Source organism: Amblyomma maculatum, chromosome 4 (genome assembly GCF_055883805.1).
Source record: "Amblyomma maculatum isolate TAMU_Amacu chromosome 4, ASM5588380v1, whole genome shotgun sequence".
Lineage (NCBI taxonomy): Eukaryota > Metazoa > Arthropoda > Arachnida > Ixodida > Ixodidae > Amblyomma > Amblyomma maculatum.
In genome coordinates, this window is record NC_139347.1 from 164,295,384 (window position 1) to 164,321,737 (window position 26,354).

Consider the following 26,354-nt stretch of genomic DNA (forward strand, 5'->3'; position numbering starts at 1 on the left):
TCCGTGCACGGCTCGCCCTGCACGTGCATGGACTTATCTCGGGACATTCGGCGTGGTGAGGTCCGCGCCTCGGGCTGGCTTTCACCTTGCGCACCCACTCGCTATTAATCCGCGTGACACTTTTTTTCCTCCGCCCATCCGATTAGCCACACATGCCGCTGAGGCGACAGAAACATCATTAATCTACTCACGCAGCGGCTTCGAGGGCGACGGAGTCCGATGGCGCTGTGTTGCGCATTGGGAGCTATTAAAAAAAAATGCGCACGATTAGCTTTGAAACTCCTGTGGTATGCGAGGGCATGGCTGATACTCCGTAAATAAGGCATTCAAGTGACGTTATGTGTGCCATCTTGTGGTGCAGAGCATAGCTTCATCAGTACAAGCCGGAACAGATAAAAATAGGCCGTTTACATATGCCATCAGCCCTTCGGCGTGCTTCATGCACCACGATGATGGCCACCACTGTAGGTGAACACTGCCTATACATTCGTATTATTTTTTTTCTTGTAAAAGAAAAAACAAAACAACACAGGTAAAGGGCAGGCACCTGTACCAGTGTATTAGGTTTTCTCGTCTCGCTATATAAAGTGAATGTCAGAGCTTCTGCAGCATCATGGCGTGTCTGGGCTTAGTTTAACTGTAGTTGCAAGGCTGCCTTACATATGACACATTTTTGTGTGTAGCTGGAAGATTTGGAGTTTGTGTAACGCTGCTGAATACTCTCACTGACCGATGCGTGTCACTTTTATTAGACTGGTAGTAGCATCGCGTCTTGCCTGCGACGGTCACGCAAGATAGCTGACGCACTATACACCTTGACCCGCACACATTAATCCCGCTGTGGGTGCTGCCATCAGTGCGATGCTGACAAGTGCGGTTTCGGCGCTGCTTTCGCACATTTCCCATACAGCAGCATCGCTTTTGGCTCAGGGGGCATCCCAATTAAAGGGTGCATATCTTGCTTCATATAGTTTCATTTCGGCCTTACAGTGTCTGCCGGCCAGTTGGGCACACACAAAAGCATCGCCCTCTATATGGACCTACTTAGGCTAACCTTCTTTAAACTTAGACGGCGCTTGCTCCACAGGAGCCCCCCCCCTCCCCCCCCCCCCCCCCTCTTCTCCTCTCCCCTCTCCTATCTCTATATCGTACAATAGTCGGAAAAATGTCATACTTGCCCCCAAGAGGATTTCCGCTCACTTTGCGTAGGTGCCCAAAAGCGTCCCCGTACCTCTGTCCTGAATTTTTTATATGGTATGCTTAGATAATTTTAAGAAGTTTAAAATATAAGCGCCGCGTCCGTCAGAATTCGCCATAAACACAGTCTCTCTGTTCGCTATCGAAAGGAAGCTGCAGTAAGCAAAGCTGAAACAGGACTATGAAGTTCGTGCACTCGTGATGGATCGCTTATTCTCCCAAAGTTTTTTACTCGACCATCTTTGCCCTTATGCGAATTCTGGCACGATGTGCTCCTAAAATATTGGTCGCCAAACTACTTTATGTGCCGGTTACTGTTGTGCTAGGCATCGCTCGTACCTCTGCGTGTCCGGTTTCGAAGCGCAAGTCTGGCGGGCTTTGTGCATGCGAGAACACGCATTTTAAATGGCACTCGCTCCTCGGTCCGTGGTGTCAAGTCACTGATTGGGTCAGCTGTAGGCCACAGGACCACATCAACTCCTGGAAAAAAGCTTAATTGACGCTACATCGCATCCACATTAAACGGGTGTCCCGTTCGTCAGTTCTTCACCTGGCGCTGCTGTCGTCATAGGTTTGGACCAGCTTAATATCTATGGCTCTTCATCACTCTCTTACCGCGTATACCGGGCGCGCGCATGGGATTCTAGAAACGTTTCGCCGTGCTACCAGTAGTGGTGTCGCGTGCAGGACACGCACACGACCTTCGCTGTGATACCGCCGGTGGCGCTCGGAACCACGGGAAGGCCGCGCTGATTCCGCCGCTCTGCCGTCTTATTTGCGACACCCTGTGTCGGAAAGACAATCGAAAAGAAAGCGCCACCCTTGGCGCACTGCCGTCCCTGGCGTTGCCAGCGGACATGTAGCAGCAGCCCGTGACGGCGCAGCCGTGACACTGGCGCCCTGGGAGAACGGACGAAAATTGCCGCCTCTTCTTTACTTTGCGGCGGGCTGCGGCAACGGAACGTGAAAATAAGAAGGTGGGACGGCAGCGCGTTTAATTCGTCGCCGCCACCGGCCGCATTGTTTTCTCGTGACCTACTTCGCGACGCAGAACAAGGTGTAGGTCTCTGCGGTTAGAATGCAGCCGCTTCGGTGGGAAACGGGATCAAGGCGCTCTAATGAAGCTCCGCGCCGAGACTGTGGGGGGCCGACCCTGAGTCGGATCCCGGTCCCGTCTCTGAGGACACGGTCTGAGTAAAGCCCCCTTTGGCTGGCCGCCGTCTGTAGCACGTACGCAGAAGGCGCAACTCTGTGTCCGCCTGATGCGAGGTATTGTCATCGTCCACAAGTTTGCCACACTTCATTCCACCGGTCCTGTGGTGGACGGCCGCTGGGCACGCTCCTCTTCCGTCCCTGTATAGTGCATGTTATGGAGAGCGAGTTCGCGTTATAGCGAAAATGACAATTCGCCTTGCGACGCCATGTAGTTGCGAGACGGCCGTGCTACTGCTCAGCGTTTTCCAATTGCTACTGCGTCTGATGGCGCAATCGACTCGGCCTTGAGCGAGAGTATTACAATGCTGGTGGTTGCTACACACAGTGCATCTTATTGCCCAAGGGCTGAGCACTCGCCCCGTCCGTAATGGCCGCAGTTTTCGCCGCTTCTCCGGGTGGTCAAAGAAATTAAAGTGGCGTTTATTTACCCCGTCCTTGAGATTTCTCTCGCGCAAATGCTGCGTAACTCTCGACCCAGCAACGCTAACCAAGTGTCCGCGTAGTGACGAACTCCAATTGTGGTGTCGCGCTTAAAAACGGAGGCAGTTAAGTGGAACACATCACCCCCGAACCTGTATATTCAACCACCGCACATACTTGGCATGTTACTTCTAATAGATAATTGCTCCTGACGAACTCTCAAGAACGTTCTTCGACGGTTGAGGCTCGCATCTGCTGGACTGCCGTAGAATAAATTCATAACTCATGAGACTACATTGAAGTTTTGGAAATCAGTGAAGCTTTCGAACTCTCTCAGGGTTTCCCCTTACTTTGCATGGGCACAGACCCTGTAACTTCCGGTGCACACTGGCTCAATCCCAGCAATGCACCTGCTGCGGGGCGATATTCTCGTTTTACAGCGGATATTCTTGTTGCATAGCTACACTGGAAACGGTGAAAGTTCGCCTTGCCTTCTGATGTAAGATATTTTTTTTTTTATCCCAACCGTGCATATGCTGACGCGGTCTTGTCCATGCCAACTATGTTGCATGCAAGAGAATACATGGGGACACGAGTTAGACACGGTAATTTAGAAGTTATGCGATGTTCGCTGTGCGCAATAAGCGTTTATTGCGGAAAGCAGCGGCGAAAACATGTTCTTGCTTGAATAGCCTGAATGCTCGATTAACAGTATTTATTTATTTATTTATTTATTTATTTATTTATTTATTTATTTATTTATTTATTTATTTATTTATTTATTTCAGTACCCTCAGGGTCCGAGGGCATTACAGAGGGGAGTGGGGTACAATAAAAGAAAAAAAAAAAGGAAAAGAAGAACAGCAATCAGTATTAAAGCAAATGTGAACTGTAGTATGGCTGGCACACATAAGCAAGTTACAACAATATAAGAATGCAAATTATTAGCTACTGACACAGACGTATGAGCGAATTATATAGGCACACAAATATACCACGTGAGCAAAACAAACAATTTTACTAGCAGGCAGGAAACAAAGTTGCTGAAATATACCATCATAGGCCGCTGCACTAAGCTCATAATTATTTTCCTCGTCGTACTGAGACACTACTTTATCAACTGCCTTCTCCGTGACAGCGGATGTTAACCTCTAGAAACAAAGACTCGCTTGAGGTGCTCGAGGACTACCGATGCTGTCGCTTCGTTTGCCTTATTGAAGACGAGAGGCTGCCGACAAACAGGCTAAACAAGCAGGGGATAGGGGTGGCAGCGTGAGTGAGAGACAGGGAGAGATTCTGTTGGAAGGGCAAGCTTATGAAAACAGTCTGCGTGCCTGTACGTCTTGTCGAGATAAACGAGAGACTCCTGACAGGGCGGCTCCCATTGGTGGCTGCTGCCTGCCGACCCTGGGCTGAAGTCGGAGTAGTTCTTACGGCTAGCTTGACTGAAGGTCAGCCAGGGAATTGGGTCGCAGGGGGTAATGCAACACGAAGCGAGCTTAAGGAACTAAACGCTCCCTTAAATTAATTTTTTCTTAGGCCAAAAGTGAAGATAAGAATGCTGCGAGATGAGATATGCGCGGTGATAAGGGGTGCGCAAGAAAGCGGCTGCCCTGTGTCGTCCTCGGTCCGAGAGAACAAAAGGAGGCAGTCCTTGCGACACAGGAGGTCGCCGCGGCGCGGGCCCCATGTTCGCACGAAGCCTGAAAGTGAAGAGTGGTCGGCGTGTTGCGGCGATTATATCCGTTCACTTTCTCCCTTCTGCGGTCGCACTTGAGGGTCACGGCGCTGTGTGTGCACACAATTGTTGTGAGCCGCTCGGTACGCCGGACGTGCCCGTATACTTCCACCCACCGTGAGTCGAGATAAGTGTCGCTGCTCTCGCTACGCGGAGGTTGCATCTAATTGCTCACTGTCGGCCGACTCTGATTTATATGCTGCACTGCCAGGGGGTGGCACATACGAGCGATTCCCGTAAGCTAGCATAGCTGGCGCGCTAATTGAAAATGCTTCCCCTGCGGTCCGCGTTCGAGGTCAGGAGAGCTAGCCTCAAAAGTCACACGCACGACACGGGCTTCTACGCGGTGAAGACATTTTTCGCAGCGCACAGTCATCCTCCGTTACTTCTTGATAGAAGTCTGTGTTCTTATACTCGATAGTATTATCAGCGGTGCTTCGCTTGCAGCATAGAAATTCTGATACGTGACCGTTATTTGATGCTTTCAGCTGTTCCGTACGTTTTACTCTAAAAACAACCAGCGGATATTTAGATATAAGACATTGTTGCAATTGAAATCTGCCGCATTTCAAAGAAAACACGCTTGCTTTTTTTATTTAGCGTACGCGTGGCACACTATGGTTGCGATCCAGAGGGCTAAAACTACAATAGCCATGCATCATAACGTTTCAACCCATTCTTCGCCCCCTGGGATTATAAGCTGTCTAAATGCAATTATGAACACAGTACTTTTTATAAGTGCTACGAAGTTTGCGTTGAACATTTTTACTCGTCATTCAGAAACTCGTGCACACGCGCGTCCCTTGTGAACAACAGCTACGCTGGCTGTAGTGTTGCGCAGGGTAGCTTCCCGCGCGCGTATTTGGAAGAGACGTTCGTAGTGTTGCATGGCACACAAACACGCCATGTGCAGCAGCGTTTCCTTCTTTCTCCTTTTTTCCTGACTTATTTCTTTAAAGCATTAGGGAAGCAGCTCTATTCCGTCCCGCGTGGTCGCGGACGACCCGGCGTCCATCCCAGTGAGAAACAACGCCGCGTTCGTTCATCCATGGGCACTCGATGCGCCTTCGCGCTCCCCGCTGGCCGTGAGCGGTGCGCTCTAATCGTGAGTTCGTGCGGCGTCCACATTTCTGCTCTTCGGGCTCCTCCGCTCTCTGAATGCCGAAATTTATACGCCTGCGAAGACCTACCCACCAAGTGGCGATTAACAGTAGCTGCAAAAACAATAACGACAACAACAACAACACGGTCAGCCTCAGGCTTTGGCGTTCGCGGCGCTCTGTTAGCTTCTGCAATTTTCGGGATCACGCCTGCGCGACCGCTAGTTGCCGCTCGTTTCGCGCTCTGCTCTGTTGCTCGCCTTGCGCATTTTTTTTGTGTGGCCGCTGATCTTTCTTTGCTGGTAGCGTCAGCTAATGTTCTGCGCATCCAGAAAGAAGCCATTTGGTAAGCGGGCGCTGTCCCAAAGAGCAGTTCATGCTATTTTTTTTCAGCTGTCGCTTGCTGTTTGCTTTCCAGTTTTTGTCGTGAAGGTTGGAGACATTTGCTTTGGTCCTCTCGTTGCTCTTTCAAAGCAAGCTCCTCCCGTGTCCTTGCATGCTATGTGCTTTCTTCGTGCCAGTTGTTCCAGTCACTCGCCGTGTTCTTTTTGGATTGAGCCTGACTTGTCTGCGAGGACCGCGGTCCTGCGTTTACAGAAGATTGCTTTTGGTTGTGCTATAGGACCGATTTGAGATTATTTGTCGAAGCTTTCAGCAGTGCAGAAGAGACCCACTCTTCCTTCTGGTATCCGTCTGATCTGTCTCTCTCTCTTTATCTTTCCGTCAGGCGTTATCTTATTTGCTGCACCATCGGTGTCGACGTTTACCTGGGCACTTGGCACTGTTAAGAGGGCAGCATCAGCAGGGAGCTGCATTCCTACTCTATTCCCGCATACACAGCGAGATGCAGCCCCATAAAAGCTTTCTACCGTTTTTAGGGTTAGCAACAGCCTATACGCATACGCTCTTTCTAACCTGAAAACCATATCTGCCGGCACAAAGCGTGGCGCACGGAGCTGATCGAGACCTGGTACTACGTGATTGCCAAGACAGATGGCATCTCAGCGTCAAGTCCGAAAACAGATTTCGGAATGCTGACTGCTGATCTGCGTCTATTCCTCGATGCGGCAACACCTCAGGGGGCCACAGGCCGCTATCGTGTCAAATCCTTAACTCGGTGATTAAGTGTCCCCCTAATATTTTCTCTGCCCCTTCCCATTTTCTTAAGAAGAACCGGTAGTAGAGTGGACTCTAGAGTTCCGAAATAGATTCCATTCTTGGATGAGGCTCTTTGGCTGGAGCAGCAAAAGTTTCCATTCTCGGCTCGCCTTGAACCGCGGCTGCCTGCGTCGTCAACGCGCAGCAATTATCGCCTCTCCGGCGACGCGCACCACATCTTCTCAATCAAGGCCGCTTGTTGTACGAGGAAGCGCACACGTGGCTCCGCCCACCTGACCGGCAGCTGGAGCGCTGAACGGCTTAAGCGCCGCAACGCAGGAGCAGAGGATAGCGAACGAGTAGCACCGAATCACGTATGCAGCGCTAGCGGCCCTGGACGCCTAAAGGGTGCCGATAGAGCCGCCGCTATACTTGCAGGGGAATGAAAGGGGGACCCAAATAGCAAGAAAATGGAAGAAGAGAGAGAGGGAGAAAAAAAGCCAGCGCATAGAGCTTCGGGGTGGCCGTTGTTTTCGGGCGCAACGAGCCAGGTGAAGCAGCTAGTTCAAGGCAGGAACAGGATGCGCAGCCAGGCGTGTCTCGCTGCAGTGAGCGTGCTTCGGGGCACGGAGAGCGCTGCTCCAGCTCCTATTTCTGCTATGAAGTGCATATAAACTGAGTAGCGGCCCAGGATCCACCTCTCTATGCACCCGATGGAAAGGAATGAACCCGTGGTCTGCTTGCTGTAACGTGGGTTGGAGCTGGGATTGTTGGTACCGGTAACCGAAAAGGTGTTATCGGAGCAAGGAAGTCAGCAAAATCTGCGTGGTGAATAGGACGCGAAATGCTCCCTAAGGTCCGATGAATCCTTGCCTAGATAGCGTGAACAGCGCCACAGTCGACGAGGCATAGAAGATACCTTCGTGATGTGTTCTCTCTCCTCTCGTGGCCATCGGTGGTTCTTGCGCTGTTTGTGCGGTGTGGGATGCCAACAAGCCCGCGTTGCCATTTCAACGTTGACCGTGAGGGGGTTGCACATCACTGTTAAACTAGGCGAAGCGCAATTCTGGGACTGCATCCTCTGGCGCTTTACGATGATATGCCGCCTATCGTTCCGTGACACCTGATCATCAAAAAAGAAGGGAAACGTAGTTGTAGGCGTTTACTGCGTGCAGGTTAAATTGTAACTGCGATAACAAGCACTGATGAAGTTTTGGAGAGCAAGTAAAACAGTGAAATCAGCCAGTGCAAATCGGAGTGCTGCTCGTTCCATCCGACGGCATCTGGTCCCAACATCGCAGTCTTCGTTTTAATGTAGATGCTTCGAAATAACGAGCCCGCAAACACATGATATTAATGTGGCATCGCTGCTACTAAAGACGCCGGATTTCGCTTTGTTCTCAGAAAAAAAAAAACGCAAATAAAAGAAGGAGCTCGGCTGGCAGATCTTTGTCAGGTTTAAAGCCGTTTGCTATTTACACGAAGACGAATCAAATATACAAAAAAGGCACATATTAAAGCAGAAATAAGTTTGTGAAAAAAAAAGAAAAAGCGAGAGATGATCCGAGAGTCCAGATAGCGATGTCACCGTTCCAGGAAGTCAACGGAAAGGAGAAAACGAAAGTTAGAGGCAACATTTATCAGAGAAAACTTCAGTTTACACTGTTTTCCGGGATCACTATTAGCTATCGTTGAAGTGGTCATCGCAGTGGGGAACAAGGTTCTGCAGGTCTCGCATCCGGTTATTATCGCAGCGCTTAGTAGACGCCGCTCAGATGCAGACACCGCTCGCTTCTAGCAGCGGTGCCGCGATGTGACCAAGCGTTCATGAACGTGCCGGCGCAGGGACGTTCAGGCTTCGTTCTGTTCCAGGTTCGCCCGCTCGCTCGGCACCTGTGGTGTCGGAGTGAGTGCGTTCGCTGGTTAGATATGCTATAGATATTTCCTGCCCTCTCCTTGAGCAAACGGCCACCGCGAGCGAAGCGCATAGAGGGTACCCGGGGTGGCCTCACAAAGTTCAACGTTCCTCCAACTGCCTGTCGTTGCCTGGCGTCGTCGGTTTGCGGCTGAGTTGAGGGGAGCCAGTTGGAAATCTCGTCCGCTTCCTTGAAATACAGCTGGTGTGCACCCCTCACGGCTGAGTGCGCCGCTGTTGGCGTCGCTGACGTCGTGACGGAAAGGGTACTCAGCCGGTAAAATGCAGGCGCTCTTTTCTTGTCTTCGTTTGGCTCGCCAACCAACTGCACTAGCTGCGATATTTTGACGCTAATAAGCAATCTCTCCATTTCGATCGCCAGGAATTAGCTCAAGGCGAGATTTCCGCCAAAGGCATTGCGCCGCTTCTTTCCTGCAGCCATAGCCTTTCGGCGCACCGTATTACGCTCATGCCCTGTGATGTTGTTTTGTTTCGAAAGCACCCATACGGACACCAGGGCCGAGCAAGAATGTCGTCAACAGTCGTGCCTGGCTCCTGATTTGCCCGCCATATCGTAACATCACAGTTCACGTGTCCCTGCGTTGGTATTCCAAATATTAGAGCGCCTCTTAGATGTCTCTTAAGAGGAGAATGGCGAAAGCCTATGCACTTTCTCTCCTATCATTTGCTTCTCATCGTTTGCCTCTTATCGGCGTTCGTTGCTGTGCTACGTATAATTATAATTGGTTTACAGGAAAGGAAATGCGCAATATCTGTCACACTCTCCGGCTAGTGCGAATTTGCACGGTACGCAATTGCTCCGGTCGCGGGGCGTTCCTTGGCGCGCGTTCAAATGTGGGATTGCAGATGGCAGGAACGCTCGACAAGAACACATATTTTGGAATCTCGAGCATAGATCCAACGTTTCCTAACAGGAGTCGTTGGATTTGTGTGCGAGATTCTGGCTGTCAAATGGTCCCTAACAAAAGGCGTTGATAGTAAATCTCGCAATCTCGCGCAATGTCTCGCGCACAACTCTCGCACGCGGGATTTCGTTCCGTGAGCCTAGAAGGGCTTTCGCCTTGCTTGCGCAAGGCATCATCAGCCTAACCAGGGTGAAGCCTGTTAAATTGTTTCTCGGGCTGAAAGGGCACGGTTGACTCTTTCTTTATTTTTCGTGTTCTTGCGCGAGAGTCAATGTCATCTGCCCTCTTTCTTGCGAATTTTAGCGCCTTTTAGAGTAGCCTGAAGCTTTCCAAACTTCATGTCAGCCTTGGTTACATGGCATCCACGTGATACTCACATCAGCCTCTTGTATTCCCTTGGGAAAAATGTTTCCATACATATATATTCCCCTCTGTCCTCCTGGGTCGCCATTGTCTTTGGGGTTTTCTCTTTCAGTCTTGCTTACGGCAGATGGTGTTTTGGAGACCATACTGTGGAAGCTTAGAGAACGGCATCGTGTTTACGTCCCCGGCATCCATTAATGGCCACTTCCAGAATTCGCGGGCTGTTGTTTGTACTGTTCGGTCCGGCTTCGCGCGTTCAAAGTGCCGCATTTCTACCCGGTTGATGTGCAATCCGTGCGACAGGCTGCTGCCGGTCTAGGCCGACTCCTCGGAGCTGCTTTGACGTCTCTATTTGTCCGGCGCCGTCGCAATTAAACGCCATCAAGCATTTTAACAGTTGCCAAAAAAGGACGTAAGTGGCTCTTCTTCGACGGGTGCAATTTGCGCCACCGTTTCGCGGCCAGAGTTTTCTGCGACGTCCTCCTCGCTCTTTGGACGCGAGGTTTGAGACGAACCTCTCTGCTGACCTGCAGGCATTAAGTATGTATACCTCTTTCCTAGGTTGTTTGCGTCGTTTCCTTGTTCCGGATATGAAATATGAGAAGAAATTTCTGGCACCCCTTAGGGCATTTGTTTTGTTTAACACGCGCTCCTTTGTCTCTAAACGGGCGCTCGTTAGTGTCCACGATCTTCCTATTAACGCCTTCGCGGCTGGAATTTCTGACTTCGTCCTCGCTGCATAGAGTATTTATCAAGACCGCGCGTCATGACGATGGTGAAAAATGTTTGTTTTCTCGCGAAAAGAGTTGTTTTTCCATTAGAAGGGCCTTTAGTTCATCACGCGGAGCGTGTCCCGCTGTACGCCGCAGTATTTGATCGCTTAAACGTAGGAGGTTAAACCTCGTATCTCTGAAACTCGGCTTCGAATACTCTAATATTCAAAAAGCAAAACGCATGGTGCTAATTTCAAGCACCGACGCGCTGCTTCATCGTACTGCCCATACTCGCAAATCTCAAAGGGGACGCGAGCTGAGCTGTTTGCGAAGTCCGCAACTCCTTTTTACGGCGAAAGGGGCTGACACCGAATAAAAGAAAATCACCACCACTGCCGCTGCTCCGCTGCGCTAGAGGTGTTCGAACTTCGAAGTCGAGTGCCTTGTTGAATGCATCTTTCACGCAAGGCTCAGAGCGTAGACGCTTTTAAAGTTTAAAAGATATTTTCACCAGAGCCGAATACAGCGAGCAGAACGGGCGCGTAGATGCGCTGATGACGTTTCTGCTGTCTGTGACCATAGAGTGCTACATCGAACGAGTAAACGGCCAGAAGAGACGAGCCGGTAGCGAACATAAAGCGCGCCCTCCGCTTCCCTAATTGAGGCGTGGCCACCAGAGACGCACTGCCGGGGCCGGGTGGCGCCCTTTGCGAGGACGCAGAACTGGCGGCGCGCCGCGAAGAGCGCGCTGATGAGGCTGATCTGACCTCGAGGACTACGGTGGGACGGGGCGACCACGGACTTGATGACTGTTGCCGGATGAAGGGGATTTGCAGGAACGAGAAGGCTTGAAGCAGCTCTCGTGTCGGCCTGTTTTTGCCGCTATATGCGATGTGGCGCATTATCTGCCTTTAGCCATGTTTCTTTTACAGCTCGTAATTACCCAGCGATGCAACATTTGCGAGTGGATTTGCGCACAACCGTCGTCGAATGTTCCACGGGTGCTGGATTTCTCTTCGGCCCATTTGTGGTGTCACACTCATGGCACCTCTGCTGTATGTCACGGCTCTCCGGAACTTCGGACATAGGGATATGGTTAAGGGCACCACTATGCGCGTCCCTTCAGCGCGCCTTGATGCCTCGTGGCTTTATACGTATACACTGGGATTTGTTATGCTCGTTCTGGCGCTTTGTATTTTTTTTTTGTATGTTATTACCGTGCGCAGAGTCGTGTTGTGGTGCCCCGGTGGATTGCAATGCAATCGCGTTTCGAAACGGCTTCGTTCCCCTACCGCGATGTCTCCTAATGGCGGCGGTGTTCAATTTGACACAGAGCAAATCTTGAGCAGCATTCGCCTCAGCACAGAGCAGAGTGATCATGGTCTCGCAATGGAAACCTCGGAGGGGCGTTACGGCATTCAGGTTGTAATGAACCGCGCGCTCATAGTACATGCTCCCGTTGTGTGGGCTCGTGCGCGCAACGAAGGGCGAAGACGCCTCGTTGGAAAATGCGGAACCGCGTTTCTCAGAACTTCCCCCCTTTTGCCCCGTGCCACCTTGTCGGCGGCGAAGGTCGTCTCGGGTCGCAATGGGTCAGCGCGGCGCCACGACTACTCCTCCCCCGTCACGGTGGAGCAGAAGGGCTAGACCGGCTTCTCTCTGCCGCAGAGAAGGCACACGGGTGGCACACACCAGATCGCCGGAGGCTGTGACTGAGCGCTGCAACGGGTTTTCGTTGGAGGGAGGCTCGTGGTGTAGCTTCTCGAACTGTGCACACGCATTTTAAACTGTAACATGCTGACAACTGGGGTCCGCTTGCTTATGCGGTTCCGAGTACGATTCCTGCCAGTTCGAGCCTTTCCTGGAGGTGTCGGGTTGCTCCTGTCGAATCGGCCGACGCCCAACTGAGCAGAAGAGATCCTTGCCTACTTTAAAGAAACGAAAAATAAAACGGTAGCTAGGTTCGCTCTATCCTAAAGGCGGCGAGATGATATAACGGTTCCTTCCCACATTTTGCTTCTGTGGCGCGCTTACTCGGCACACACAGCAGTTTTACGCTTACAATTAACGCATCGCAGCATCTCGCTTTATTTCTTTGTCGGGTTTAACCTCTCAAAGCGACTGATGCTATGTGATCCGCCGTAGTGGAGGGGTCCGGAAATGTGGACCAACTGGAGTTCTTTAACATGCACTCACTTGGCACGTCACACGGGCGCCTTGCTTTTCGCCTCCTTCGAAAAGTTGCCACTTAAGCCGTGATAACAGCAGTCGAGCGCCGTAACACCGTAACCAGTGAGCCACCGCGGCGGGGTACATCGCAGGTGCTATTTTTGTGCTGCTGTATATGGGCGAAATAGACGCCGAATCACTATACAGGAGCGCCTGCATGCTCTCGTTGAGGATAGCTCACACAGAAAGCGTCCATTCAGATCTTTTCTTTCTTTCTTTTTTTTTTTTTTTTGTTCGCAGAGAGTAGGCGGTGTGGGCCCGCGTGACAACTCCGTGCCGCGGCGCGCGCGCGGAGCGGTGACCCACTGGAGGGCCGGTCGAGAGGCGTGGAAGGTCGTCCGATAAGGAGTCGTCGTCGTCGTCGTCTTCCCCGCGGGCGCCGCCGCTCAACATCCGCGTTCGCGGCGTCGCTGCCCTTCCCCTGCCCGGGGCGCTTTAATTGGGAAGCCGCACTGGTGTCCGCGGATCTGGGTTATTCGGTTAGGCGCTCTCGCTGCTCCGTGGCGATGCTTATTATCGTCGCCCTCTCCCCGCCCGTCCGAACGACTCTGCGGGGCAGTGGCTGCCACGATCGGACTTCGAAAGGAACCGAGAAGGAGCTTGGAAGGCGCAGGAAGAGGTGTCGAATGAGAGGAGGCTGCCCGCCGTGTTCCCATCATTCTGGGAGCTTCACACCGCTCACCGCTCCGGGGATCCCCGCCGGTTTTGCACTTGGTTTCGGACCGCATTTCATCCATCCGTACGGGGCTGACAACCGTTTGGGAAGAAGCTGTGTCATTTACTGAGAGGCAATGATGACACAAAAGCTCCTTGGTGTAGTAACTGTGATTGCTAGGCATGAGGCTGGGCATACAGAGAGGAAGTGTCTATGCAGTTTCAGCGTCAACTCCAAACCCGAAGAGGAGGAAGACAATACCTTCAAAGTAAGAACGCGAATATACTAGCTCCTGGTGAAGAAATTCTAGCTGATCCTATTGCTACATTTAGACAGCATTATTATCCAAAAACCGGTGTGCAAGAGAGAAGGGTTTGATGTTTGAATGAAATACTCATCCAGGCTACCATCGCGTCAGAGCAGAGCAGAAAGAAAAAAAAAAACATTTGTTGTGGTTTAGCTCTGGTTAACCCTGGTTGAATTGCGAAAGCAACGGCGGAAGCTTCTTTTGCCTGCTACATTATTCCCCTATCACGCAATATCAGTGTAAGGTGCTACATTATTGGAGACACTTAAGCTCATCCTTTAAGGGTATGAGGCGAGAGCGTGAGCTACCAACCCGCATATAAAGTGACGCTTCAACCAAGCCGTATGAAAGTGCCTGCATGTTGTAGGGGTAACGAGAATGCGAACGATTCTGGCAGGCTGATTCTGATATCACCCTCCCGTATGAAAGGAGCGACCCGAGTTGGCAGCTCCTGCCCATGGCACAGGGGTAACGTGAATTCAAATGTCATGGCAGGCCGATTTTTTTTTTTTATGAGGAGACCTTAGCTACGCCTCTTCACGGCGTAGCTGCGGCTACCCGAGGTCTCGTTTTGACTGTCGTATTATTGCTTTCGCAATAAAATTATGCGCCTGCTCTCGATCTGGATCACCGCACAGCAACGACAGACGTGATGGGCTTTGCCAATGCTACGCATCTTGCCACCATGAACTCGTGGCCACCCCGAAGTCATGGGCGTCTCCTGTGGTCGGGAACATTGCATCAGCGCCTCGATACGTGTTCGTTCAAACATAGGCGCTGTCTCGTCTACACTGGATGACAGTCCGGGTGCCGGCGCGCGCAAAGCCCAAGAAAAGAAGCGGCCTATCGACGATGGCTTCCAACAAGAGCAGCAACGTCGTCGTGCAGGTAGCGACGAAGGATTCATCCGTATCGCCAGCTGTGCCCGTGCGCTCACGCATCTTGGGCTGCTGCCCCGAACGCACGCGTAGGACGCGGAGAGAGGGCTACCCGGTCCCGAAATGTTGCCGGCCGCTCGACGAACTAGTCTGGCAGCGATGGGACGGCGTGGCGAACGGCCGATTAGAATGATATCTTGGGAGCGGAACGGCGGCCCAGGCAACCCCCTAATGCTCGCGTCACGTTGTGTCTCTGCTGCTTGCTCGTAGCGCAACGGGCTTCTCTGCCTCTTCTCGGCTTGCCTTTTCGGGCTTAATGGCGCCCGTGCACGCGTCCTGCGGACGGCCTGGGCGACGTGCTCGCCACGCGGAACTGACATGCGCGACAGGACATCCTCGCGTTGCGCCGATATAAAAGCAGAAAGGCACTACTCAGGGGGCCGATCGCTGGACGGTGGTCATCCGAGGGTTCTCGATAGAAACGTCCTGCGGGTTGCCCAGCAGCTGCCCATGCCCGTTTTTTTGTTTTTCAGGTCCACTCGGCTCGCCGTGAACGCTGAACGCAGCGGTATGGTCGTTCTCTGACAGATTGGAGCAAAAAGAAAAAAAAAAAAAGAAAAGAAGCCGGCCACGTTTTGAATGGTCCGCTAGGCGTACTACGTTCGTGCAATTTGCTTGGCTTGGCAGATGCGCGACGGCTGGTATAAAGTCGTGATGGAATGCGCGCTTCGGCGCCGAAATCGCACTTGTCTTAGTTTGCTGCTGCTCGGCAATTTCCCGCTGCGTTGAACTCGATGGTTTTGTCTGTCACAAACGGCGCTTTTAAATTGGCCTGTCATCTCATCAGCAGTTATCAGCGCTTCCTAGTTAGACGGTTTATTCCTTGGCGTTGAATGCTTTCTTTGTGCGTGCTCTTTTGTGCGTGGTTACTAAACACGCGCTCTGTTCGAAATTGTCGCGTCCAGTTTGTCTATAAGGGGCCCATCTGTCGTAAGTTTGTATTCCTTCGCGTGATATATTTTACCGTGCCCGCCTGCACGTTGCTACTCGTACTTTGATTTCATATGACACTCCCATCGCACTGCGACGCTAAATGGTCGACTGCTACCTGTCCACACAGGCGCCTTTTGCAGCGCTTTATCTGCTGCCGGGGTGGTACAGGTTACGGTAGCGTCGTTTTTATGTGCATGTAATCAGCGATTTAATGACAGTAGGCTAATTATTGCACACGACGCTTCTGCGTTTGCTGCTCTCTTTCAGACAGCGAGCAGTATGAAACGCGGCTGTCTTCTAGGATATTGCGTTTAGACACGATTGTGTGCACTCTTGACCATTTGTACTGACACGCTCAAAACAGTCCTGCTGAATGCCCATGGAACGATAGTTCCTTGAATCGCGAATGACGATTCTCATGAGTGCCCGTGGAGCGATAGTTCCCTGAAACATAAATGAGCTTAGAAGAGCCTTACACTCTATTAGGTCGTGAACTTTCTCCGACTATTTATGCAAGTGAAAGACCTTGTTATTTACGCCTGTTCTAAAGGAGAACCACGGGAAGTAAAGGCAGAGGATCGAATTCGGAGACAACTGCTTGCAATGTGCATTCTTGGAGCTAGGTAAAAGGGCAAGAAAGATAAAGAATCTATAAGGATTGGCTAGCAGCAGAGTGTCCGTCTCCAAGAAGGCAAGTACTGCGTTAGAATTGTGCGAGCATTGGGGACCCACCTCTTCTATATTGCACTCTGTCGTCTCATAAACAGGTACTTGGCTTTCTCATAGATTAAATTGGGCTTGAAGTTTGCGGAACAGATGCTGCGCCAATCTAATCCGTAAATGACTATAGATGTGCCAAGATCATAGTACGAACTGGGTGGGAGGTCACTGTACTGTTATTCTCTACAACTGAAGCGCCTCTCTGCAAAAGACAAAATAGTGCCGCTCTTTCGCGTACTCTGCCCTACCCCTTTCAGGAATAGCCGCGTGCCGCACTGTTTTGCCGGCGCGCCTGTTCCCTCGTGGGTGTGCGTGCGTCCGCCGGTGTACTGGATGGGAGCAGCGCCTCGAGCCTCCACGTTTGGCGGCACCGATAGCAGCTTCACTTGCGACAACGACTCACACGTGGGACCGCTCCTTGCAGCGGAAGCCTATGTTAGCTGTGTATTTCTACCTACTTGCCCAGATATCTGCGTTGAACCGCGGTAGCCTTGTGATGAGGGTAGAACGCCGTATTAACGGCGTCTGTCGACCATGGTGGCGTCGGCACAAAAACAGTGGTGTAAAGCGAAATAAAAAAGCGGCCAGGATCCGCTGTTTCCCACTTTGCGTCGAAGCGCGAGCAATTACTGCCGTCCTTCCTCGTCGCACTTCTCTGTTCGTCGCCTTCGAAACTTGCCGTTCACATGCTTTGTCAACTGTACGGTACAGTTATGTGTCCGCCGGCGCCTAGTGTCGAGTAGCATTTTGCGCACAGCGTACGGATGAAATCCAGCGCGCCACCTAACGGCAAGATTACGCATTTTTGATGAATCATTGTTTGACATCTCTGTTTGGTACATGTCACGTCGGAGTCCTTACGGAAACACGACACAGGGTCAAGAAGCGCGGCTCACATGACAGTCTCCTTTTGGCACGCATGCATGGGCAGAGGGGATCATACGCCGGCCCATTCCGCGCGCCTGTCCCAGCTCGAACGGTCCCCGTGGCCGTCTCGGCGGCGGCGGCGGTCCATGTCATTTCAAGATGGCAGCGTGACGCGCTCGTGACAGGAGTCGTTTTGTTGCTACTCGCTTGTACCCTTTTCATGCCGCGCGTTTTTGTGTCACGCTTCGTAGCTGCTAGTCCGGCTTGTCGCGTACGTCGGTAAGCAGACCTGTCTCAGTGGATGTTCAGCGGCGTACGACGGTGGCGCGCTCTGTCGTAACGGCGTGCAGGTATCAGTGGGTGCGGGTTTCTTACTTCTCGAAAGCGGGCTTTCAAGGATTTCGCAAGCTGTTTCAAATGTTTTCAAAATGGACGTGTGAAGTTTTTGTATACTTTCCACGTGGCCATTTTATGGTGGAGACGGTCGTGCTGGAAGTCTTAATGTAAGCCTTCTCTGCAGACGTGTTCAGTGGATTTAACTGTGAGGGGGAAACATATCTGTCATTGACAGCACAAGTGAGGCAGTGGTCAACGCGATAGTTATCATGTCATGATTCGCGACCATAAGAATACCAGGCAGGTTGTAAAGCAAACTGTCAACGCCTTTCACCGAGGCGCAGGAATGTGAAATGTCCGTTCAAAAGTAGCCGCTTTTTATCAACTGGAGCATGCAGAAATGATCACACTCACCTTACCCATTCTCCGTATTTTTGTATCGTTGCAGAGTCCAGTCTAGGACACAGAACCTCGCATACAGGATGATGCTCAACCAGACAGACCTCATGGGGACCCATGAGGTAAGCGATGACTTCACCGACATTTGACGCTCGGAGTGATAAAGAATATTATATATGTCAGGTGTGCACGCAAATCCAGTCTAGGAGATATTTTTCTTACATCTTGACCTATTATTAAATCGCAAGCTTTTTGCCATTTGTCATTTATTCGCCAGCCGTAGGTAGACTTGATATTTTATTGCTGCCTCAATTCTGTGACCTCTGGGAGCGCTTCTTAAAACCGCTTTTTCGCCCTCTTTGGTCTACGCTAGATGCCACAAAGCCCTTCGAATCGTAATACTCGCAAGGTACAAAAAGCAAAGAAAACATATTACTTCTCTGGTATAGAAATAAAAAAAAGGCACAATCTCTAATCCTGCATTAGGTATTAAGTAAAATGTCACTCTTACTGTTCACAAGTTATTTCTGTTCCACGAAGATCAGTATGTCTGTAACGTCCTTGATGGCTGTGCATGTGCTTAAACGTTGGAGGGAGAGCAGACATGTGGTAGACGTGTGAGGAAATGGCACTTCCTTGTCCTCGTGCAGTCCCCGTTCAGCCCGGAAGAGCAGTACATGTACGACCCGTCGGAGGAGGACAAAAACGCCTACTGCAACCTGCAGCCCATCGGCATTGACTGCCCAGACCACGTGACACCCTCTTTACAACACATGGACCACATGGCTCTTTCTAGGCACATACCTATCGAAGGTAAGTACACACAGCCACCGGGGAACGTTCATTCTATCTGCTCGTAATGTAAACACAGCGCGTTCTGTGCGACGGAAAGTATACTGCAGAACACTCTGCCGAACAGTGTCGGGCATACACAGTACGGCGGCAGGTGCAGACACGAATCTTGCTGTGCGCGTGGTGTGGTCACGAAGAATCTCGCGAGGAGAATAGTTTCCCGGTTCTGCATACGCCTTAGTGCAGAAAACAAAATGGAGAAACGGGGAATAAGGCAGATAGATGCTGCTGGCACTTCTGGGCTTTTCCGTCTCCGACTGATGCGCCGGAACTTTACGGCATCAGTGTGCGTACGTATTGGTTTTTTCTTTTAAGGCGTCTACTTCGGGACGTATGAATTATAAAATACCGATGCTCCCAACACCCATCAGCGGCGGCATTGTTAGGCCGATCCATCTACGTGCGTAAAATGCATCCATCGCTGCGACGTCATAGGCACTGCATGAGCGCGCTCACTGCCGCCGATTCGCGCGTTCGGCGGCTCGCGGCACAGTCTTGGCGAACTGGAGCTGCAAAGCTTGGCCGCCTGCTGCCGCAGGCGACACGTTCCCGGCGGACATGCTGGACCTGGGGGAGCGGTGGCAGAACACTGCCATCCAGCACTGGCAGTCGCAGGACGTGATCGAGTGGTTGGTGGCATGGACCAGCCACAATCAGCTCGAGATCGTCGACGACGACATCAACATGACCGCGTTCGCCTCCCTCACCGGCGACCACCTGTGCCGTATGAGCCTGGACGAGTTCCGCGCACATGCTCCCTCGTACGGCCACCGCCTGTACGACGAGGTACAGCGACTGCTTGGAAACAGCACCGCAGCAGCGACAGCGTCGCGCAGTGAGTACTGTCTTCTCGTGTAGTGGCACTTTCGCGGCATCTCGAAGCAGGCCTTGAAGGAAAAAAAGAATCAATTGGCAAATGTGAAGGTTGGTTTCATATGCGCCGCGTCTTCAAGATGCCCAGTGAAGCTCGTATTTGTTGCATGATACTTTAAGCGCAACAGTTTGCGACACTTTCAGGCAGTGAGTTAACCGCCTGAAAGGTAGATATTAGATACTCCGTAAATGAAACTCTGGTATGGTAATGTTCCCTGCTTCTTTTGTGTCGCGTAATTGTATCTACTTTTCGTAACGCAATAAGATAACCAGTATCCCCAGGAAGCTGTTCCAGTGGCCTCAATAAGGAGGTGAACTTGCAACTGCGTTGGAAGTTACTACTGTTAGGACGCGCTGCTGCACCATTGTTCCCTTTACGTTATTGAATTACACTAGTGCCCAAGGTGAAAGTCTATTTATAGCATGAGTGGATCATCCAGTCTTGCTGTAATTCCAGACTCGAAATATAACTTCAGAGTCTTGAAAGGTGCCTTCCCGTCAGCAGTACAGCTTGTGAAGGGAAGTCGCTTTGCTGCGCGGCTGAGCTCTATGTTGTGAAGCCGCCCATCAATGGGGATAGGAAGTCAGCAGCGCCTAAACGGTACGCCGAATAAGTTACCATTTTGTACGCTAGTGGCTGCTGTCTTTTGAGGACTTACTGCATGAGACGGAACAACGTAGTTTCAATTCAATTATCCGGAAATTAGGCAAAACAAGCGAAGTTTTCATGGAAAATTAAAATTCGCTTGGAGCACGCACGCACGTCGAAAGCTGGCGCACGAAATTGCGAATTTGGGAACGTAACAGCATCAAAATCTAATCTAGATAATCAATACCAGATGCACCAGGGAGGGCTAGTCTTGATGGTCACATGCTGAAACTGGTATCAGTCACCATGAAACCGTCGAACGTAGTTCTATGGCAGAGCGCAAAGACTGTGACAAACGAGCGTGCACAGCTGTGTTTGGAATGATTCTTTCTCCCTTCCGGAGTCTTGACGTCACAGAGCGAGCCCTACACAGCTGCTTCGCACTTGCATCTTTTTGTTGCACTTTCAGCAATGCGTTATAGTGCCCTGTATATCTGCTCTGATTGCGATCACGATGCACGTTTTGGGAATTCGTAAAGTTGGGGTGCAAAATTCACGAGATCAAATATACCGCTTGTCCCACCCGTGGTCCTGACCCGACCTTATCCTTTCGCATTACCGCTTCGCCCTTAAACCGCCGGGTAAAAGGTTGAAGTGCTACCACTATGTGCAAGCAGTCGCAGCACGTTTGCTTTGTGACGTCATGCAGTTGAGGTCAAAAAAAAAAAAATCTAATCTCACATTCTCATCTCTTCGTGTTAGGCCTAATTAGATGCGGTCGCAGCACTTACCTCATGCAAAAGCATCTGCTTTTACCGCCTTTGCGTCTGTTCTGGCGGTAGTGATGTAGAGATGCAACGGTAGCGCAACGCCCGTTGGCGCGATAAAGACGGTTTTTGTCTGTTCTGTATGAACAAGCCTCCCATTAACATTCTGAAAGACAATATCCGCCAAGGAGGAGGGCCGTAGCGATTTGATGCGGCTTATACTTTGTGCACAGTTTCAGCAAAGAAGGGAGGACACGTGGCCGGCCGGTTCGGTTGACCGCGACCCACGTAACGCCTTCCACGTGGCCTAATGAGGCATTTCCGAGACCCGTGCAGTTCGTTGCGAGCAGTGGGGCAACGAAGCGCAAGCGTCGAAAGGCTTATTTTTGTTCCCTTTTGTTCCATCCGTGCAGCAAGAGCAGAATCAGTCTCGGTCACTAAGGGGTTTCGTTGCGCAATAGCTGGCTGGCTCTTCGTGTTACGGCGCGCGCGTACAATTGATTCGAGGCAAGTACAGCGTGGCCACCCGACCGATTCAGCGCAGCCCTCGCAAGCTTCGGGCAGTGACAGGCCAGCAGATCACGGTATGCAAATAAGCTGGCCGCTTCAGCGGAACCGCGCTTAAGTTTCCTGGTAAACATCCATCCAACGATACCGACCGATTGGTGGGTGCGGGGGATTAATCGGCGAGGCGCATTATTCTTTTCGTTAGCCGGCCTAAGTTTTCTTTCTTTCGTCTTACGAAACATCAGCATAGCGACATCTGAGCGGTCGTTGCTTTCGTTTGGTCCACTCCTCGTATCCCGTTCATCCTCGAAGATCACTCGGGTGGAACCCCTCTTGCGCAATAGAACCGCGTGTACCCCGATAGTGTTACCCTTGATTTACCTATAATTGCACGTTTCTTAGGACTGGAGATAACTTTGCAATAGGGTTTGCTTGCCTGAAGGGTAATTTTTCTTACCGGAGCCCGGATCTGCTGCGAGACCTTGTGCCTTCTTTACCTTTTCTTGTCCATTTGAGAAGCCCATGAGCGATGTTTCAGGTTTGATCCCCATGCCACAGGGCCTATTCAGATTGACCTCCTATATCGCCTTTTGCTCACATTATTGATACAGTTGTGCATTGCTTAATTTAGGAAGTCTACAGGAACGTCGTTGTAAAATTTAATAAAACTTTCAGCTCGGGGTACGATTTTCACGTTACGCTTTGAACACTGTGATGAATGTCATCGCGATGTTTTCAAACACTAACTGCAATGCACAAATATGCAGAACGTCCTGTAGAGCTCATAAAAGACAGCGTGCGACGTCCGCCACGAGGAAAAAAAATGCTACAGGCCCGGAGAACCGATTGTGCCCAAAATCCTTATATGAGGCAGCTGGCGCCATAAAGGGTGAACAGATATCTAATTTCCCCTGTGCGATTATGTTGCTACACTCCCATTTCTGCTCGCACTTTATCATTTATGTATGCCTTGCAGACGTCATGGGTATGCCCGACACCTTCTTCGAGACTGAGAAATACGCCTTCCACCCCCGCTACTTCGACGATACCCTGGAAATACAGAACAGCAGTCCCGGCTCCGAAAATGGTGAGACGGTGTTCTCCTTACGTGCTTCTGTGCAGTTCCAGCTGTGTTCCTCCTCTCGCAGCACTGACGAGTTAGTTTCGCTAAGGGCAGTCCTGCTACTCATTGCCAATCATGGTATCGTATTGGCGTTCTTCGTCGCCAGCCAGTACCCCTGGAACAAAAGCTTACGCTGAAGGACTGTCAGCGGCTGATAAAAAGTACGCAGTATCTTAATGAAGGTGGCCATTTCAATAGTAACTGTTTGTTCTGTCCGTTCTTACGCCAAAAAGAAAAAAAAGATTATTCTGCTATAAAGTAAAGTATGATCATCGATGTCTTCAGCCCAGTAAAACCGTTTGCCATGACCTTTACGATGCGCTGTCTGGTGCGACCATTTGACTGTTATTCTGCGCTCATAACTTTGGTGACGTTGATTGGTAGAGCATTCTTTCAACAGCGCACTGCTCTTGAAGTGTGTCGGCTAACCAATAAGCGATGCAGCCTACATTCAGACAGACCGCATTGCAAGTGTCTTTGCGAGTGATCTCTGACCTTAGTGTTCGTGGCACATCCTTGACTTCACCGTCCTCTCGTTTTCTCTGCTCCCAGTGACGTCATCGGGGTCTCCGGGTCTTGCAGAGTCGGATACTGGCAGCACAAGCAGCAGCCTAAGCACCGTCAACGAGCGGACAGAGAACCTCTTTCCTTACATGCCGTGTGACACGCGGATACTAGCAAAGCAGAGTGAGTGCCTTTCCCCGCTCTTGTAGCATGCGGCTCGGTGTGCATGCCTCTTATCTGACGATGCACGCTCGTCCGCTGCTGAGCGAACCGGTACACACACTTACTTAGCAGCTTTACAACATAGTGACATCTGTAGTGGTATCTGCGCACACCACTTCTAATTCACTGACGCAGTTAGGAAAGCTCAGGCACGGTGAAGAAACCCCAGTGGTACGCGTTGTCAACGAAAAGAGCTCCCAATGTGTACACTTCTTTACCGTAAGTGACAACTACAACCTGCGAGTGACAAGGCCGAATATTTGACACATTTTTTGCACACATTGCGAATTTAAGCTCTTGCGATTAAGGACTGCATATAAAGTAGCAACGATCGGCTTAGAAGCTCGTAATGGTTTTAAACAGCATTGCTGAGTAGCTGAAATTGACAGCTGTAGTCATTCACAGGTTTGAATTCCGATATGCCTCGATAATTCTCCTGCACATTTCTACGCCACCTTACGTTCCGGCTCCTATATTCCTAATTCAGCATCAAGTTAGGGGTCATTTGTTCGCGGAGGTTGTGTAACATAGTCTGTTTCATTCACCAGCGTGGCGCGAGGCGTAGCCTATAGTTAACAAGCGCTCCTAATGCCCATGCGTGTATTTATGTGTCTGTGCATGGTGCGTTATGAGGTAAGAAAGAGAGAAGACTGCGCGAGGGACCGCGCTGGCGGGCAAGCTTGCTGGTTAGGTTGGCGCGGGATGTGTCGATCTGTCGAGACGCTGACGCCCGCGTTGCCTCTTTCTCTTTCCCTTGCCTGTCTGTGTGTGCAGTGCCCCCTCCCATGCCCATGATGGGCAAAAAGAAAGGACGGAGGGGCAGACCCCCCATCAAAGAGGCCAAAGTGCGCAGCCGAGCAGGTAAGCACTCGCTTCTCCTCCTCCTTCTCTGTCCGCTCCGCTTCTCTGTCCGTCTCTCAGGCCAGCCAGCAAGCTTGCTCTGCTGCTCTGTTTCGCGATGCGCCGCTGCCCGCTCTTCTTCGCCCCCTTAGCCCTGCAAGAACGCTTCACAGGAAGTCCGGGGAGTAATGCGTGAAGCGCTGCCCCAGAACGGTGATATCAGTGTGGGCCCCGAAGTCCCCTTGCAAAAAACGAGTCGTGCACTACCCTTAGGATGTCTTCATGCACGCCGTGTCTCGTACGCACCGCAAATCGAAGAATGGCGTAAAGGCAGCTATCATATGTTATTCAGAAGAGAGCGATTTTAATGGGAAACTATCCGCTCTAGGGTTTAAATGAACGATATAAAGAGGTAACTCTTATTCAGATTCATTACCAGGAGCCTGTTCCTTCACTTTATGCCAATATTTAAAGTTTTTGTGGTAATGCAAAGATCTTCAAGAATTGCCTCACCTGTAAGCGTTAGAAACCGTTTACCTTTGCGAGAGTTGTGACTGCATAGCTGATCAGAAATTTATTGACAATAAAAATCAGCACTGATTTCGATTCATGCCTTTTCTTTATGCTAGTATCTCTGTCTTTTGCAACGGTAAAGCACGTAACATCCATGACGTCTAATTACTAAAATTATCGCATGGCCTTTCACTCATCCATGCCTGCCTGATGTCTCTCAATGCTTGCCTTATCAATTGCATGATTTAATAACAACAGCGTTGCCCTAACATGTGTATCCAGCACGCTGCTGACTTCGATCGTGCACCTTGGCGTTCCCTCTGTGGCACTTCAACGCATTTATTGCATGGCCTAGCCACTGCTTCCTACTGGCAACATGCATCTTTTGCTGTTCCTGCTCACTTTTTGCCAACATGCACTTCCCTCTGTTTCGTTTCGACCAAAAGGCAAAGGCATGGGCAAGCTCTGGGAGTTTATCCGCGACCTCCTTCTGAACCCGTCCACCAACCCGAGCCTGATACGATGGGAGCGACGTGAGGACGGCATCTTCAAGTTCGTCCAGTCTGACAAAGTTGCAAAGATGTGGGGCGACCGTAAGCAGAATCCTCGCATGACTTACGAGAAGCTCAGCCGAGCTATGAGGTATGTATTGCTTCAACTATGCGTGCTTTTAAGGCTTTTCTGTCGCATTTAGTTTGAAATTTAGGAAATGCACTCACTTGCTCAAGATCTCCGTCAACAACGGCCACCATGATGCTCTTTAATGGCAGCTGAAGGCAGCGTGGACATCTTACGTGGTGTTACCTTCAAAACACATCTGGCGCGTGATGATAGTAAAACTGATTTATCTGCATTAACCTTCGGCACAGGTTAAAACACCCTCGGTCTTACGGAAAACATGTACAGTCGGTCCTGGATTTTTCCGAACTCGAAGATGATCGCGAAATAGTTCGATATATCGATAATGCGATATATAAAACATGGCAACAGATGAGCTTATTGGCAACCCAGAAGAGAGCATACGGTGTACCACGCTAGCGACGTGCTTCCTGCCGCAGTACGCGAGCCGCCGGCATGCTGGCACTCCATCGGTCGCCGCAATTGCATGTTCTCAAAAGGAGCACGCGCGCGCACTCTGGCGTCGAGCGTCACTTAGCGACAGCCGTAAAAAAGAGGGACGCATTTCTACGTGCCGTTCCGTGGGCGCGAGAGCGCACTATCGGTATTTCGTAGGAACAGATCGGGATATCAGGGCTCGCGTGTTGGGCCTTGTGGCAAAAGGCCTTTGAGGTCGGGCATATGGCTGAAGCCGACATCAAGTGTTCTGCTGATGGTGCTTCGGGAAAAGCCACTGCTGATCATAAGAGGTCTAATTCTATTACTTGCACACTATAAATCTAACAATGACCTCTCCAGAAGCAGGCCATGTGAGAACTGCTGCACGCCTTCGATCAACAAGTTCGGCTTCAGCGCACAACAACCTGCGCATCGAGCC

At 50.9% G+C, this 26,354-nt stretch overlaps 1 protein-coding gene across 4 annotated transcripts in view; it reads left to right on the plus strand.

Moving 5' to 3' along the window:
* The window catches only part of LOC146193399 (ETS homologous factor-like), a 108,485-nt gene that overhangs the window by 72,377 nt on the left and 9,754 nt on the right, over nucleotides 1–26,354 (plus strand). For 3 of the 4 annotated variants that reach the window (XM_084602743.1, XM_084602741.1, XM_084602742.1), the window contains exons 2-8: nucleotides 18,119–18,191; nucleotides 18,720–18,882; nucleotides 19,460–19,756; nucleotides 22,634–22,744; nucleotides 23,333–23,467; nucleotides 24,281–24,367; nucleotides 25,306–25,501. In XM_084602743.1, the coding sequence (XP_084458869.1) occupies nucleotides 18,153–18,191; nucleotides 18,720–18,882; nucleotides 19,460–19,756; nucleotides 22,634–22,744; nucleotides 23,333–23,467; nucleotides 24,281–24,367; nucleotides 25,306–25,501 (1,028 nt within the window). In that variant the 5' untranslated portion in view covers nucleotides 18,119–18,152. The remainder of the gene's footprint in view (nucleotides 1–18,118; nucleotides 18,192–18,719; nucleotides 18,883–19,459; nucleotides 19,757–22,633; nucleotides 22,745–23,332; nucleotides 23,468–24,280; nucleotides 24,368–25,305; nucleotides 25,502–26,354) is intronic. The other variant, XM_084602744.1, reaches the window with a different exon arrangement.